This window comes from Panthera leo, chromosome B1 (assembly GCF_018350215.1).
Source record: "Panthera leo isolate Ple1 chromosome B1, P.leo_Ple1_pat1.1, whole genome shotgun sequence".
NCBI classification, from domain to species: Eukaryota; Metazoa; Chordata; class Mammalia; order Carnivora; family Felidae; genus Panthera; species Panthera leo.
In genome coordinates this window covers 105,006,860-105,024,310 of record NC_056682.1, presented here as the reverse complement: position 1 = coordinate 105,024,310, position 17,451 = coordinate 105,006,860, and the positions used below count along the sequence as shown (strand labels likewise).

Genomic DNA, 17,451 nt, shown 5'->3' with positions numbered 1-17,451 from the left:
TATGTGCTTCTTCAGTATTCTATATCTGCAACAGCTATTCTACCTTTTTTCAGCTATGAAATAATACAAATATAAAGCCCAGATTTAATGCAGTGTGTGATGAACACAAATACTCTGTAAATAAAACACTGAAATTATCACCTGTAGACATACTTACTTGATGCTCTTTTCAAGAGTATAATTAGCAGTATTGATCATATTTAGTGGAGAGGGGTCAACCTGTCCTTTCTCCTTATTTAGTAGCCATTTGGGAATCAAGTACCCAATCCAGGTGAGCCCCACATCTGTTGTTTCAAGGACCATTCTGAACAAGCACTAGCTGATACACACTGATAAAATTCTATAGCAAAATGATACGGGAAGTTGTCATTCAGCCGGCCAGGCCCAAGTGTTGAAGTAGGATCTTAAAATCATTTATTTCTTCTGTCTCCTTACTAGTGTGGGCAACTCAAAGTAAGGAAGGTTTCTCTACCAGCCCTTAAGGTGATTGAGTTCTGTCAATTTGTACTAAACTGAATGATAACCAATAGTACCCTTGGGATACAAATCCAAATTGCATGCATGCATCACAGGCTTGGCAGAATTTCCAAACTACTAAGCCTGAACCCATGTAAGATTTTACTACCCATTGTACACCCAAAAGTACTGATAATCCCAGACACAAGAAAGGTGCCCAGATGTCATTTGTATTATCTACATTACCCGTGTCTCCCCATCCTGTTATGTAACAATTGGAGGCGGTTTTCTGTGGCCTCTCTCTCCGGAGTGGCAAACAGGCCGGCAAAACATGGCTGCTAAATCTGACACACTGCTCTTCTGGTCCTTCTAATCTAACCAGGGCGATGTCGTAGTCACTGCTGTCAGGTCGATACTCCCGATGAATCACAATCTGCTGAACTCCAATTTCTTCTTCAAACTCTTCTGGCACCAGAGTATGATAATCCCCAACCCGAACAGCATAGCTCCTTGTACTGTTACCGTACCTGGGAGGCAGAGAGCTAGTAAGAGGCTAGAGATTGTTAAACTGTCAGCAAGGAAGGTTAACATACTGTAGGCCTTTCCTCCTATTCCTTATCCCTTTCTGTAAGTTTACTTTTTGCATTTCTCTGATCCCAGTGCTCTCAGTCCTGTACTCCAAACCCACTTCGTTCATATCACTGTTTAATCCAGGTTCCTGGCCTGGTTTTCTGAGAAGGAGCAAATATGCAGCATGAGTGGAAAATAACAGCTAACCATTAACCTGTTATCTCCCTACCATGAAAAAGGATCAAAACAGGAACAGATAGAATAGGGCAAAATTACTGTCTTGTTATTTGCTGTCTTCATTTTTCTATCATTTCCATGATAGTAGCTCATCACAAAGCTCTCTGAGGGCAGAAACCATGGCTGGTCTAACTTTGTATCCGTCAAAGCACTTAACACATACCTACTTTACTCCCCTTTCCTGTAAACAATGCAAACCAAAACTGTATTTTCAGGGCAAGATACATTTATTATATTCTCACATCTCTTAAATCCTTCTCCAGATGTCACCTCAGTGAGATGACTGCAGCCCACCTTTTGCCCTCCTATACCCCAGCACTCCCAATATCCTTAATCACTTTTTTAACACCACTTTCTAACAGATTAATTTATGTCTCTTGTCCCCTGTCTCCCCTGCTTAAACAAGAAGTAACTAAGGACACAGGGATCTTTATGTTCACTGATGACTCTAAAACACCTATAATAGTGATGCCCATTAAGTGAGAATGAAGCATATATATGTCTTTTAGTGAATGAATGAATGGATGGATATTTTTAATGTGTATGTCTTTTTTCCTTAAAGTATTCAGTTAAAGTAGAAATATTTACTAGATTGATAGTTCTCAGCCTGTTTTTTCAACCAACATACCTTGATTCTGGTGCATCCCCCTAAAGCAGAGTTTCTCAACCTTAGCACTGTTTTCACATTTGGAACCAGAGCAATCTTTGTTGTGAGAGGCTGTTATGTGCATTGTAGGATGTTTAGAAGCATCCCTGGCCTCTCTTCACAAGGTAGTGAAGGTATACACACATCCAGACACATAAACACACACCCCAGTTGTGACAACCAAAAATGTCTCCAGACATCTCCATATGTCCTCTATGGTGCAAATTAGCCACAGTTGAGAACTACAGACACAATATATGATCCAACCCACTTCCAGGTTACTCTTTCTCACTTTAGATTATATAGCACCTTGCTCACTTACCCCCTACCAGTACTTAAAACATCTTAAAGGCTTAACTTTCAATACCATGTCCATTTACTTCCTTAACTTCCTCACTTGCATTGAGCCTATTCTCCATCTCAGCCACCTGCTCCCGTCATGAGACTTAGACAGACCTTGTATTCACCAAATACTACACATTTCTGAAGTCTTGATTTAAAGCATCTCCTACTTTCTACCTCCTATCCTTACAGTTTTATAGCTCTACCATTCTTCAACCCCATTACGCTTCAATCCTTTGACCCCGCTAGTTTTTTCATTTCAATCTCACTTTGCCTATGACTTCCCTTCTTACCAGGCTTGGATTCCACAATCACTCCTTTGCAAAAAACTCAGTCCCTCATTCCTTTTATCTGCCAAACTCTAGCTATGGTTTCATCAACTTAGCACCTAGTTTGTGCTAGCGTCTGACTGTTGAGATAGAAATATGTACATTTTACAGCTCTCACCTTAATTTTCTTTTTATGAAAACTTGAAAGTCTTACACTAGATATGAGACCTGTACTTGAATGTGAATTTACAGAAGTCTGTATTGAAAACTTGAGTTTTCTAATGACTGCCTATTTAAATACAGCCTTCCATTTCCTCCTGTAAAATTACTGGAAGTTCTAAGCTGTTCAAACACTCTAACACCCCTAAGTGGGGCTTGCAATATATAGAGTAAGTTTCTTAACTATGTCAGCTCAAAAAACTGAACAGTGCTACAAAGATGATTTAGCTTATACATCCACCTATTCTTGATCTATAATACTAATAATTCCCTGTGCTTCCTTGATTCCCCTTTTCCAACCATAAGTCATCACAGACCTTTTAAATTCAGAAAGCTTCTTATATATTGTTCCCAGAGAAGATCCTCTTGTGGGTTCTACTTCAAAATTTAAGTAAAGTTTGGGATTATTTCACATCTTAAAACAGTGAAAAGTAATAGTCATGGAGAAAGATCAGATTTACTTCTCACTCCCACTTTCTGGGTACTGATACTATATTATAAAAATTCAGTTTGTCTAGGGGCCCCTGGGTGGCTCAGTTGGTTAAGCACCCAACTTCAGCTCAGGTCATGATCTCCTGGTTTGTGAGTTCAAGCCCCACATTGGGCTTGCTGCTATCAGTGCAGAGGCTGCTTCAGATCCTCTGTCCCCCCTCTTTCCATCCCTCCCCCACTCACGCACTTGCTCTCTCTCAAAAATAAACTTTTTTTTTAATTCACTATGACTAATTAATGTATTCAGGTTTTAAAGTAAAACCTCAAGTGATTTAACGCCTTTCTAAAAAGAATAATTGTGAATGCATCCTTGAAAGTGGAGCTGAAATGTTTCCATATTATCTTTAGAATGGAATTGAAGAAATTCTCTTGAGCTTCATTGTCCAGTGCAGTAGCCAGTAGCCCAATGTGGCTACTGGAGTACTTGAAATGTGGTTGGTCTGAAGTAAAATGTGCTAAAAGTATAAAATATGCACTGGATTTTGAATACTTGGTATGAAAAAGAATACTAAATATACTGTCTCTATAGATAATAAGCATTAAATATCCCGATTTTATATTATATTTTGCAATGCTATTTTGGATATACCAAGTTAAATAAAATATTAAAATTAATTCCACCTGTTTGGATTTTTTTATCTTTTAATGTGGCTACTAGAAAAAGTCACATTTGTTGCTCACATTGTATTTCTGCTAGACAGTACTGGTCTAGAGAAATAGTTTGGCATAAACTAGGCATCCTATTTTATTATATCTCTTTAATACAGTCTCTCACATTGTTTATTACATTGTTTATAAATTTTAAGCTTGGATTATGAAACATTCCCTTCATACGTGAACTTTTTATATCCTTTCACATAATTACAGTACTGTTCAACCTGAAAAAAAAAAGTCACTACAACAATATTTTCCACTCTTTGAAAGAGCTGTGTCACTTCACTAAAATGATCCTTGTATCTAAACTAACTGTATAAATATATTCTACATTATCTGAAAATTGGGTCTTCAGCGAGTAAACAAAGAAACAACATTTCTACAACAAGGAAATTTCGTTTTAAAATACCCAAGTGTTAAAGTCTTGTGCAGTCTTGCCTTTAATGTGCCCCTTCATTCCTGGACTACTGCAATAGTCTTGTCCAATGGCCTTGCTGCTTCAGGTTTTAACTTTTTCAGTCCCTCCTTCACACTGCAGCCAGAGTGAGGTTTCTATCTGACAATATAACTACTCTTCTATATACCCTTCAAGAGTTCTCCACTATCTACACAATAAAGTTCAAATTCCTTAAATGATATGCAAATTCATCCAAGAATGGCTCTTGCCTACCTGACCTCAGCCTGGTCTCCATGCCCCTGTCATTTTAGCTGCTTGAAGAGGTATCCCACACACCTGCCTTTATTCGAACTATTTGCAGTATCATCCCCCACCTCCCATCTTAACATGACAACTGATTTTATCACTCAAGTCTCAAGTCCAGAACCTCCTAGGAAGCTCTTGCTGCCCTGCCCGAAAACTGACCAATCCTGCCTCTGACACTCTCACTAACACTGTCAGAGCATTTATAACAATTTCTAAGACAAATTAAGATGTCAGGTCTCCCCAGGTAAAGGCTCCTTAAGTGTAAGGACCATGCTATACTCACTTTCGTATCTTCAGCACTAAGCAAAGTGCTTGGCACAGACAAAAAAGTCTTAGTGTATGTTAAATAACTTCTTTTCAAAGGCATCCACGTGCACATATATAATACTGTCATCCCTAACTTACTGAAATCAGAGTCAGCTTCTCACCAGTTCTCATAACAACACCATCACTAAAGTGTCTGTTACACTTGTTGAAATCCTCCAAATATCTAATGTTCTTGTTAAATGCTGGCTGTTTACTAGAAGCACCTGTACCACTTTTAAAAATATAAATGCCTAGGGTGTCCTGGGTGGCTCAGTCGGTTAAGCGTCCAACTTCAGCTCAGGTCATGATCTCAGTTCGTGGATTCGAGCCTGTGTCAGACTCTGTACTGACAGCTCAGAGGCTGGAGCCTGCTTAGGATTCTGTGTCTCCCTCTCTCTCTACCCCTCACCTACTCACACTCTCTCTCTCTCTCTCTCAAAAATAAACATAAAAAAGAATTTTTTTTTAATATATAAATGTCTAGGTCACAAATCTCTGAAAATATTAAATTAATAGGGCTGATGTATAACGATAGGTGATTCCATTCACAGTCAGGCTTGAGAACCACTGCAACCAACACTTAAAGGCATAGTGATAACTCCTGCCCCTGCATGTCTAGAATCTCTCCAAGTGAAGTGAGCATCGTAAGAGATTACATAAAGGTATCAAAACCCAAAACTCATACACGTTACATACATATTCTGTGTTCTCCAATCAAGCAGATTTCAGCCAATAGATTTAAGTCTACTCCAAAATTAGTATGCTCACCAATCAGGAGTTGATATTAAACTGAAAATAAAAATAATATATATACCTGACTAGAAGGGGGGAAAAAAACACTATTCTTGTCAAATGAATCTCTTTATTGGTACCTACACTTTTAAACTTGTCCTGATTTAAGGAAATGGACCAGTAAACCTAAGCAGTGATTCCCACGCTCCTTTCACTCCAATTATTTTTAGACATAATCACATGCTTGGAATTTGAAGAGCATCCAACAGAAGACTGGATTAGTTTGCTAACCAAATATTTGTCTTCTACTGTCACCTCTCTTATACTTCAGGGATAATACTTTGGCTGAGGTTCCCAATATGACTGCAGATTTTGAAAACATTTACTGTAGTTCTAGGCTTCTCAAGAAAACATATCAAGGAAACTTTTTTTTTTTTTTAACATAAAAACTAGTCCAGCTTTTGTTACTTAGACAAACTTTATTGTATTCAAAAATGCTTCTAAACCAAACATTTCAGGTTTCGGCTGACACACCATTCAGTTGTTTGCTTTGCTGAAATGCCTTCGACTACCCCTCAAATAAATAGTGGATGAAATTACCAGACAGGCTTCAGCAAGAAAGGATCTGAAACACAGCAGCTTAGTAAGATCCAATGTCCTCATTTTTCTGAGATTCTGAACAATAAAGAACAAAAAATTACTGGAATTAAAAATAGAAGAGTTGGGGCACCTCGGTGGCTGTCAGTTAAGCATCTGACTCTTGATTTTGGCTCAGTTCGTGATCTCACGGTTCATAAGATCAAGCCCCAGGTCGAGCTCTGTGCTGGCAGCATGGAGCTTGCTTGGGATTCTCTTTCCCTCTCTCTGCCCCTTCCCTGCATGTGTGTGCATGCATGCACACACATACATGCGCACACGTGTTCTCTCGCTCTCTCAAATAAACATAAAAAAAGTGATTGACTAAAGTTACTTGTATAAATGATTACAGTTGCTTAGAAGCCTCCGTAGAACCTTGCACTGTCATATATATGTGTGTGTGTGTGTGTGTGTGTATTCAGGAAATGGTTTTAGCATGATTGACAGTATTAGGTATACCACCAAAGAGCATGTTCTTAATGAACCCTGCTAGATACTAGGTCATGATGAAGCATATGCTAAGCATCTGATACTCTGTGTCTTTAAAACGTGACTCCATTATCTCTGTGCCTCATCTTTGTAATTACAAAGACCTAGACATTTCTGATTTTCAGAGCAACAATCTTTAACAATTTCCAGCTGCTATGGTGTTTCTAGGAAAAAAATGAAAGATAAAATCAGGTAAAGCTATATTTTTGATCAAATCGAATTTGCAGTAGAATCACAGAAATAAGAGAGTCCTTGATTTGGGTACATTCTTCCCTCCAATACGATGTCTGTTACCAGAACAAACAACTAAAAGGAATTAGTGTAACATTCAGGAATTTTTCTCTCACTTATATTGCTGCAGCACCATAGAGAGAGGGTCATATCATGATACTCATAATTTAGAGTATCAAAGGCAAGCAATTTATGTCATATAAGAATCATAGGAACTCCAAAAACACTTGATTTATCCCAAGTTTCCACTTCAAAATGCCAACAGGATATTGCATTCATTCCAACGTCTGTATTGCATTAACACCAGGGAAAAATGTGAAGAATGAGATAGAAGACCTTTAAATGGTGATTCACCAACTATCTCAGTTTTTGTGCTGGCATTAAAATAAGTGTTTAGAACATATCACATGTGAAAGTTACAAACGAATTAGAATTTGATTACTAGAACTGTCGGCCTTACAATAAAGTATCCTTATCATGCAAAGAGACTATATAAAATGAAGGTAACAGCATAGTAGATCTGAAGTAACTGCATTGTGATCTCAACCTCCCAGGCCATCATTCTTAGATTGTTCAGATATGAGGATTATATAAAAGAATGACTACAAAGGCAAAAAAAAATTAACATAAAGAGCTGTCATCCCATAGTATAAAATAACACAGATGGGAATAGCAATCTAGGCCTTATTCAGAAATAGGTGTTCAAGAGCACCGGCCTATATCATCACTGCAAGAATTAGGCACCAAAAAAGGCCTGATGAACAAGAACCCATTATATGGAATATGCAGAAGTCCACTAGTTAAAGCAGTAGAGATACAAATAAAAAACAGGAGTGAAAGCTCATTCCAAAATATACCCAGGGTGCCTGGGTGGTTCAGTCGGTTAAGCGTCTGACTTCAGCTCAGGTCATGATCTCACAGTTTTTGAGTTCAAGTCCTGCGTCAGGCTCTGTGCTGACAGCTCAGAGCCTGGAGCCTGCTTTGGATTCTGTGTCTCCCTCTCTCTCTGTGCCCCCTGCTCGCTCACTTGCTCTCTCTCAAAAATAAATAAACATTTAAAAAAAAACAAATTTCCCCTACCAGTAGACCTTAAATTACACTCCCAAGAAATCTAAAAGGAAGGTAACCTCTCAGAACATGACAATATTGCTTCTACGTTGCAGTCTCTTCGATTCCAGAGGAAATCTGTTTTTGCAAATTTAAGAGTTTCTGATGATTAAAGGAGGGTTGTTTTAATCCAAAGTCCTTGAACCCAGAAAAGAAACAAAATTTGGAGCTTATTCTAATCACTAGTAACTGTCCTTATGCCTTTTAATGAGCTTACTGCAATAAAGATGTGAGCTGTAGCTCCTTAGGCACTTCAAAACAGGAAGTCTATGAAATCTGGTAAAGGTTACAGACCAAGGCAGATGGATATAAAACACATTTGCAAAATAATTTTCTCCCTACACACATTAAAAGAATCTTGCATTATATCTAAAATACATCAAAATGCTGCATATCATAATCTGCTCCTCTGCTTTTTAATCAACTGTCTTTATCTTCTGTGCAGATAAAGGGAAGAAGTTCGGAAATGACATATGGAAGGAATTATCTGTTGATCCAGGTTTAAAATACCACCATTCTCTAAAGAATCAAACATTCGTAAATATATCCACTATCTGGCAACTAAGCCCTCACTTTCATCATGCAACAACCATTTAGGAGTATATCCTATGTGCCAAGTAATATATTAGACACTAGGTTTATAAACAGAAAGGAGATGATTACTGACTTTAAGCAATCATCTAGAAGGAGCAGGCCAGAGGAGGAATAATGACATGTACACAAACAAACCCAAACCCAAACATGTAGCAAAAAAACCAAAACAAAAAACAAAAAGAAGAAGAAAGAAAGAAAGAAAGAAAGAAAGAAAGAAAGAAAGAAAGAAAACAAAAAAGACCTTCCAAAAGTCAGATCAAAGTGTTCAACTCAAGTGGAATTTTTGGGTAATTTCCCTACTTAATACTTTAAGCCTTGAACCCTGAAGTCTATAACTTTTAGCAGAGACTTAAAAGACGAAGCATTTAGAAAACAGGATAATCTAAACTGAACCTACTGAATTATTTTGCCTAACCTCTAAACCCTAAGACAGGCTTCTCCAGGTTCCTTGTAGTTTCCTACCTTATTCTTCTCCAGTGGTCAGTGGAATAAAATCACCCAGAATTTTCTACTGTTGAAAATAATAATCTTTGATTCTCTTTTTGGAACCCTAACATATAACAACCAACATTTGTTTTGAATTTCACATTTTATAAAATGCTTTCAGACATTTAGCAGGTCATTTGTTCTTCACTGTGGAATATTATTGCCTTCATTTCATGAGTGGGAAAACTGAGGCTCCAAGAGGCAAAATAATTTTCACAAAAGTGAATAGTTAAAATTGGAGAACTGTGACCTTGGTCTCAATGGCCAGATCCAAGTCTCTTGTTACACAGTACCAAGTTCTACTGACTTTTGTCACCATGACTCTACCTTCTCTCCCTCCTTTTCTTTTCCATCTTCTATTTCTATTACAATAGTCCCCCTCCAGTTCCTACCATACTGAGTCTTAATCACTTGGTAACACGGACCAATTGGAGTCACTCCAGTAGCATGTGTGCAAAGATTCTTCATCTAATCTGAAGCTCATGCACAGACTCCTGGATTAATAATTTTGCTTTACATCCTCAGATCAATCCTATATATCTCCCAATGACTTGTTTTAAAACCCCTCTTAGATCACATTTCAAGGCTCAAAACCTTTAGTGGTTTCCCACCACCTAGTGAATGAAACAAAAATTCACTATTCCGGCATTTCAGACCTTTCCTGCTTCTCTCCCTCTCTCTCTTTAAAGTTTACTTATTTATTTTTGAGAGAGAGTGTGTGAGAGTGAGGGGAGGGTCAGACAGAGAGAGAGAGAGAGAGAGAGAAAGAGAATCCCAAGCAGGCTCTTCGCTGTCAGTGCAGAGCCCAATGTGGGGCTCAATCTCATGAAACATGAGATTGTGACATGAGATAAAATAAAGAGTTGGACATTTAACTGACTAAGCCACCCAGGCACCCCTGGGTCTTTCCTGCTTCTCTACTGTAAGTCCACTACCAAAACTCCAGATCACTATCTTAACTAATAACTCCCATCGTTCAAATATGTCTCATGCTTCTTTCACCACTATTCTCTCAACATTAGATGGTTACCCAGCTCCAGTCTCTATCAATCCATGAATACAACCTCTTGTGCTTGGACACACTCCATAACAGAACTTAGTCTTCCTCCCACATACAGCCCATTCCATCTTTGAATTGTCCTAGTGTTAAGTAAATAAAAAATAAACAACTCTTTGGTTAAAATGAAAATTATATTTTCTCCCATTAACATCTGAAGTATCTGTAGCAACAAGTAACAAATCTAATCTGATTCCACACAATCTCCCCTGTCTGTTTGCCTTCCCTGGTGTACCATGTCATTTTTTCATGATGTGGCCCCCAGAACTGAGCCAAGTTCTCTCTGTTTGATAGTGAAAGTGCTTTTGTCTCTGACAATAGCTTGAGCGTAGTAAGAATAGCTAGGCTCATCACTGCTTTGCCTTGACAATATTCTTTCAGTGCTGCTCAAAACTGATAAACTTTGTGAGCAGCTGCATTACATCACTGACTTGTATTAAGGCTGCAGGACTCTAAAACCCATGCGGTCATTTTCACGTGTGCTACATTTAAGCCACATTTCCTGGAACTAAAGTCAGCATTTTACTTCCTTCTTATTCTGCACTGCTTGTTAGGATCAAACTATCAAGACCTTTTCCCATCATGTATCCTATCTTCCAATATGTGTCTCTCCCAATCTTCTGGCATCCAAAAATATAATTAATTTACCATCAGTGTCCTTTTTTAGTTTTGTGATTAATATGTTGAATAGGACATGGATAAGTATCCTACGAGCTCTATTACATTCTTCCTCATCATCATTCTTCAAACATATCCAGATCATATTCTGTTTTATCCACTAGGCAAGTGGGTCTTAACCTTTAGTGTTGAGAAGGATCATCAGAGATGCTTGATAAAAATGCCAACTCCTGAGGCTTGGCTCTAAAGATTCAGTAGATCTGGAGGAGGGGCCCAGGAATCTGAATTTTTAACAAGCTAAATGTATCTAATATTGTGGTGGAAAGACCACACTTTAAAAATTGTGCCCTGAATTTTTTTTTGATACTATTTTATCAGCAATATCAATATCTCCCTCTTCTGAGTTCCTATAGCTACACTGAAAATTCTTATCATAGCAATGATCCTTATCTGTCTTCTCTCCACTATATCCTATAGCATATTCCTGGGAATATTAAATTTTTGTTAAGTCAATGAATGAATATAATCTTTATTGTGTGTGCCGTTGATGTAACACATGAATGTATTAAACCCACTGATATATAGGTGAACTCTCAAACTCAATTATTATCCCAGAAATGACAAAGGCTATGTAAAATACAGATATGTGTCTTCTGCACACTTTACAAATGGAAGATTACTTCATAAATATTTACCAAAATAGATAAGAGGAAATGAATAGAGATCCTAGAAACAAAGATATATGAGAACTGAGCATACAAGATAATTGACATAAATCTTTGGGTAAAGAATGTAACGTTCATAACTAAGATTTAACTTAAAAAAAAGAAGAAGAAAAGAAAAAATAAAGCTCCATCATTAGATACAAAAAAATATTTAAAAAAATTTTTTTTAATTTTTTTTTAACGTTTATTTATTTTTGAGACATAGAGAGACAGAGCATGAACGGGGGAGGGTCACAGAGAGAGGGAGACACAGAATCTGAAACAGGCTCCAGGCTCTGAGCTGTCAGCACAGAGCCCGATGCGGGGCTCGAACCCACGGACCGGTGAGATCATGACCTGAGCCGAAGTCGGACGCTTAACCGACCGAGCCACCCAGGCGCCCCTAAAATTTTTTTAAAAAGAATGTAATGTTCAATACAAAGTGCTGGTAAACTAACTATCCCTGAAAGTAGAAAATGAGGCTCCTTTCTCATACTATGTATACAAAAAATAAACAGTAAACAGATTAAAAACCTAAACATGAACAAAATTATACATTTTCTTAGTGAAGAAGTAAGATAAAATCTTCATCATGTGGGGCTAGGAAAGGATATTTAAAATTTTTTTTTAATATTTATTTTTGATAGAGACAGAACACAAGTGGGGGAGGGGCAGAAAGAGAAGGAGACACAGAATCGGAAGCAGGCTCCAGGCTCCGAGCTCCCAGCTGTCAGCACAGAGCCTGACGGGGGGGGGGGGGGGGGGGGGGGGGGGGGGGGGGGCTCGAACTCACACACTGTGAGATCATGACCTGAGCCAAAGTCGGACAGTTAACCGACTGAGCCACCCAGGTGCCCCTAGGAAAGGATATTTTAAATAAATATAAAAAATTTTATCAAACTTAAAAATTTGACACATATTAAACATATTAAATGAAGATATTAAAATATCTTCATAAGAAAAAGATTTTAAACAAGTGGACAGGACATAACCCCAGACTGAGAAAAGGTATTTGTAACACATAACAACAAAGACTCTGTACACAGAACAAATTTTTTAAATCAATTTCAAAAAGACAATCCAATAGAAAGATAAGCAAAGAATATGAACAAAGAAATTCATGAAAGAGGAAGACACTAATCAGGGAAGTGGAACTGAAAAGAAATCCAAAAAGTCTAAGATTGACAAAAACTAAAAATGTTGATAGATAATATCAAGTTGAAGTGGGGACTTGAGGAAATGGACTTACCTACTGCCATGATATAAATGGATGCAATTACTTTAGAAAATAAATTAATAGTGCTGAGTAAAACTGAATTGTGCCCATACTCTAGCAAAATGTTCCCACATATGTGTACCCAATGAGACATACAATAGATGTCTATTACAGCATTGTTTTTTCATAGTGAAAGAACTGAAACCAACTAACTATCCATTAGTAGGGAACTAAATAAATTGTGATTTAGCCTTACAATAGGAGTTAAAATTCACATGGTGGTTAAAGTGAACAAAATCTATATGGATAAATTGTAAATATATAGTGAAGCCTTGTATCACATATGGAAAAATATAAAACAAATTCTTGCTTGTAAGAATTTTTCAATGACATGTTATACATTTTATATAAGACTTTTTATTATGACCATTTTCAAATATACACAATTAGAATAACACAGTGAAACTCCTGTATCATCACCTTGCTTCACTAATTATCAATATTTTGCCAAGGATTGGTATACATTTTTAAATCCCAAAATTCATGCTGCGGAAATGGCCATTAGGCCCACAAAAGAACACAGGACAAGAACAAAGGAGAGCCAGGTCCTAGTGCAGACACTGCCACCATGAGCAGTGTGACTCTGGCACACCATTTTTCTCTGTATGGCCTCCCCTCTCAACTGGGAAGACTTCAGACTGAAGTGATAAAATGTTTGGGAGATGAGGAAATAATCAGGATGCAACCTGGACTTTCTAGAAGGTACAAATAGAGAAATCTAAAAGACACAAAACACCAAGATCCAAAGGATCAAAAAACAATAAAAACTTCACTCCCTACTCTTAGTATCCACTACTGGGTCATCTGAGATCTCCTCTAGGTCTACTGGGATATGATTTCACCCTCAGATAAGTTCTTGAGGGAAGCACTAACATAGCTGCCTCCCCTCCCAAAATGCATCTTCTCTTCCCCCAAATACAGAGTTTGCTTTAACACTGGCGTAGCAAGTGGCTTCCAGAGGGCTCTCGTTGCTCCTTCTGTTACCTCCCCCACTTCCACAGTGCCGTGGGCACAGGTAAAGAAGACTGGTAGCCTGGCTCTGTCACCCCAAGTTTCTAGTATGCTATGGAGCAGGAAGGAATTGGAAGCACTGTCAAATAAGAACCCAACGGACTTGTTTGGAAAGGTGGACACATACCTCTTGAAGCAGTGTGCTGCTGTAAGGACCCAGCAGCTACTCAAGAGCGTGGCCCCACAAAGGAGTCTGCCATCTCCATGGGATGACTTAAGCCGGAGGGACACTTGCCAAGGCCAACCACCCCTAAGAAGAAAGTAAGCCACTTGAGTCCGTATAAGGGAGAAAAGCAAAGAAAAGCATCCATTAAGACAATGAGTTGGAAGGCTTGCAGGTGGGAGGAAAGCCACATAAAAGGGACCCTAGCAGGTAAGATATCTCCCTACTTTGAAAATGGTACCCCTACAACCTGGAGCAGACCACACTGAAGATCTGCTTATGGACATTTGTATGCATCCCACCCACCTCTGACACTCGTGGAAAAAACTCAGTCTTCTCGATATTTCATTGCTTGAAGTGTATTTTCTCTCCTCACAACCTCACCTAAGCAGCCCGAAGAAGTATTTCATTAAGCAAAGTACTGGGTTTCCATTAGTAAACGCAACAAATAAAAAAAAAAAAAAAAGAGTCAAGTCTAAAACAAATATATTCTAAATTAAATGAATTTTGTAGTTACATATTTTTCAGACCTCCTCTTAGTGAGATTCAACAACATAACTTTTCAGCAACGTACTTATTGTATAAATCAGGAGGTAGTGATCTAAGAACACAGTCTACATAAAGTAAGTGTAGATTAAAAGAAAAAAAAACATGTAATCTGGATTTAATTTAGGAAATTAAGTAAGTAAAATAAATCCCTCACATCATAGTAGAAAAACCCCCAAATTGTAACACTGTATGTACATAAATAGTTTTGTAATATGTAAAATCTCTGAAGGACCTTTTACCTTAAAGAATTTTTCCCACCAATGATCCGCTTCTGCCGACGGTGCAGTAATCTCAAACCACAAACAGATGAGAGGGATTCTGAAGCAGACAGAGGTTATTAATCAGACTGTCGTATTGCTGACAGTGTGACAAAGACACAAGTGACACAGTCTCCTGCCGTTTCTTTCTCTATTTTAAAACATCTTTTCTCCTCAAATTATAGGATACCTTCTCTTATAATAAAAATTAAAAGTTGGGGTGCCTGGGTGGCTCAGTTGGTTAAGCGACTAACTATGGCTCAGGTCATGATCTCACAGTTCATGAGTTGGAGCCCCGTGTTGGGCTCTGTGCTGACAGCTCAGAGCCTGCAACTTGCTTTGGATTCTGTGTCTCCCTGTCTTTCTGCCCCTCCCCCGCTTGTGCTCTGTCTCTCAAAAATAAACAAACATTAAAAAATTAAAAAAAAAAAAAAAAAAGAAAGAAAAGTCTTCTCATTTAGCCAAGGCAACAAGAATTCACAAGCAGACAAGGAACTTTATGAGGTTTCCCACATTCAGCTGTGACCCTGTCCGGCATGTCATCCCACGGGCGCCTACAGCTGATTACAGAGACTGTTTCGGAGTGCAGGAACATTAAACAAAACAAGAGAATTGCAAAGGTATTACAGGTCTAAGTAATTTGCTTTTCACATACAACACTTTCCAGGCCACTTATACAAAATGTAACTTAGAATGGGATTCTGATCTATATCTACATTTATATTTACTCATATAGCATATTATTATATGGAAAGGGTTTACTAAACAAAGTGGCATTTTAGGAAATACAGTCAAATTTCCCAAGATAACAGACTCTCACAAGAGCATAAAAAAAGAATTAAGAACGAAAATATATGAAAAGGTGGTATACAAAAGAAAGTAAATAAAATAAAGTATAGCTATTTAAAAAAATTTTTTTTAATGTTTTTATTTATTTTTTGAGACAGAGAGAGACAGAGCATGAGCAGGGAAGGGGCAGAGAGAGAGGGAGACACAGAATCTGAAGCAGGCTCCAGGCTCTGAGCTGTCAGCACAGAGCCCAACGCGGGGCTCGAACTCACAGACTGCGAGATCATGACCTGAACCGAAGTCGGATGCTCAACCAACTGAGCCACCCAGGTGCCCCAAAGTATAGCTATTTTAAAAATAATTTTAGAAGGAGGGGAATCTCTACAGGGGTATTTTGTTTCTTTGGTTAAGTACATATGTACCAAGTATAGATTGACACTTTTTCTATCTGTGTACGAAGAGAAGGTGGGGAATTGTGCCAAGAGCATGAAAATCTAGTCTGCACTAATATTCCCCCATAATAACCAGGTAGAAGTGAGCTCAGTAGGGGATCAACACTAGTTATTTTTTCATGGAGAAAAAGGTTAAACAATGTTTACCAAGATCACCAATTTGCCAAGTGATCTCAGAGGCATGCTGTCAAACTTTAATTCTCATCTCTTAGGATATGAATCCTCTAGATGACACAGCAAATTATAAGATATTAGAAAAACATAAGTTTCAAATAATGGTCCAAGTCAGGTCAATGTATATAAGGCCAAGATAAAGAATGATGTAATACTGAGCAAGCAAAACTGAAAGTTTACATCATTCCAGGGCAAAGCACCAGATTGCAAAAGTGTAAAATCTAGTAAGGCGTAAAATCCACGGCTACAAAAAAAAATTTTTTAAGCAAAATGAAATTCATTTATAAAAGGATCCCATCAGATGACCAATAACCAATGCCTTGAGTTTCAGTCCCCTTATAGAAGTCACTAGGTCTTGAGCCTCAATACAAAATCAGTAGGTTAACAAACCAAATTATGTAATCCAGCTTGTCTAAGAGGAAATATTTTTTTTAAGTTTACTTATTTATTTTGAGAGAAATAGTGTGCGGGAGAGGCAGAGAGAGAGAATCCAAAGCAAAAACATTTTACAATTATTGAATTTTTATGTTTTTCTACCACTTAAGAAATTTGACATAATCCAAAGAATTATATTCAATTTTTAACTATAGTTTAAATTACTGAAGGCACTTTAATAAGTTATAATTACTACTTGTATATAAGTATACTATTTAATAATATTAAATATATGATTTAGTAAGCCGATTATGTGTGTATGTGTGTGTGTGTGTGTGTGTGTGTGTGTATAAAACAAAGCACAAAAGGTTGTAAGTACTCTTCATACTCAAAAGCTCCTCAGACAGTGAAGAATCATATTAACAACATCCAGTTCATTTTTGCATTGTCTTTAGCAATTAAAAGATGTTAGAGGAAGATAATGTTTAAATACAGATACACCTACTTTTCAGAAAATCCAATGATCAAAACTCTGAGCTTTCAAAACACATAAAGAGATCATTGTTCTATTCATAAAATGTAACCACAGTTTTCTACAAAATAGCTACTTCTTTATTCTAAAGCAGTATTTGTTTCATAAAAGTTACACTCAGCTTTCAATGACCTTTCTATTTAAGTATAAAACACCTATTACTGTGTTGTACTGAAAGATTATTTCTCATTTCCCTTACATTTTTTAATTTCAGAGAATAAAATCTACAAAAGATAACCTTTTTGAGAGTGGAAGAAGAAGTTCCTTTCTATGCCATATCTTTAAATTGTCATTTCTGGCCTTGTTTTTGTGAAGTAATTATCAG

The 17,451-nt window shown here is 37.5% G+C and overlaps 1 protein-coding gene across 2 annotated transcripts in view; it reads right to left on the bottom strand.

The window, feature by feature from the left end:
* Positions 1-17,451, bottom strand: part of PRSS12 (serine protease 12) — a 76,012-nt gene that overhangs the window by 2,784 nt on the left and 55,777 nt on the right. For both annotated transcript variants that reach the window (XM_042935638.1, XM_042935639.1), the window contains 3 exons: positions 14,787-14,865; positions 13,963-14,085; positions 703-983 (listed from right to left, as the gene is read on the bottom strand). In XM_042935638.1, the coding sequence (XP_042791572.1) occupies positions 703-983; positions 13,963-14,085; positions 14,787-14,865 (483 nt within the window). The remainder of the gene's footprint in view (positions 1-702; positions 984-13,962; positions 14,086-14,786; positions 14,866-17,451) is intronic.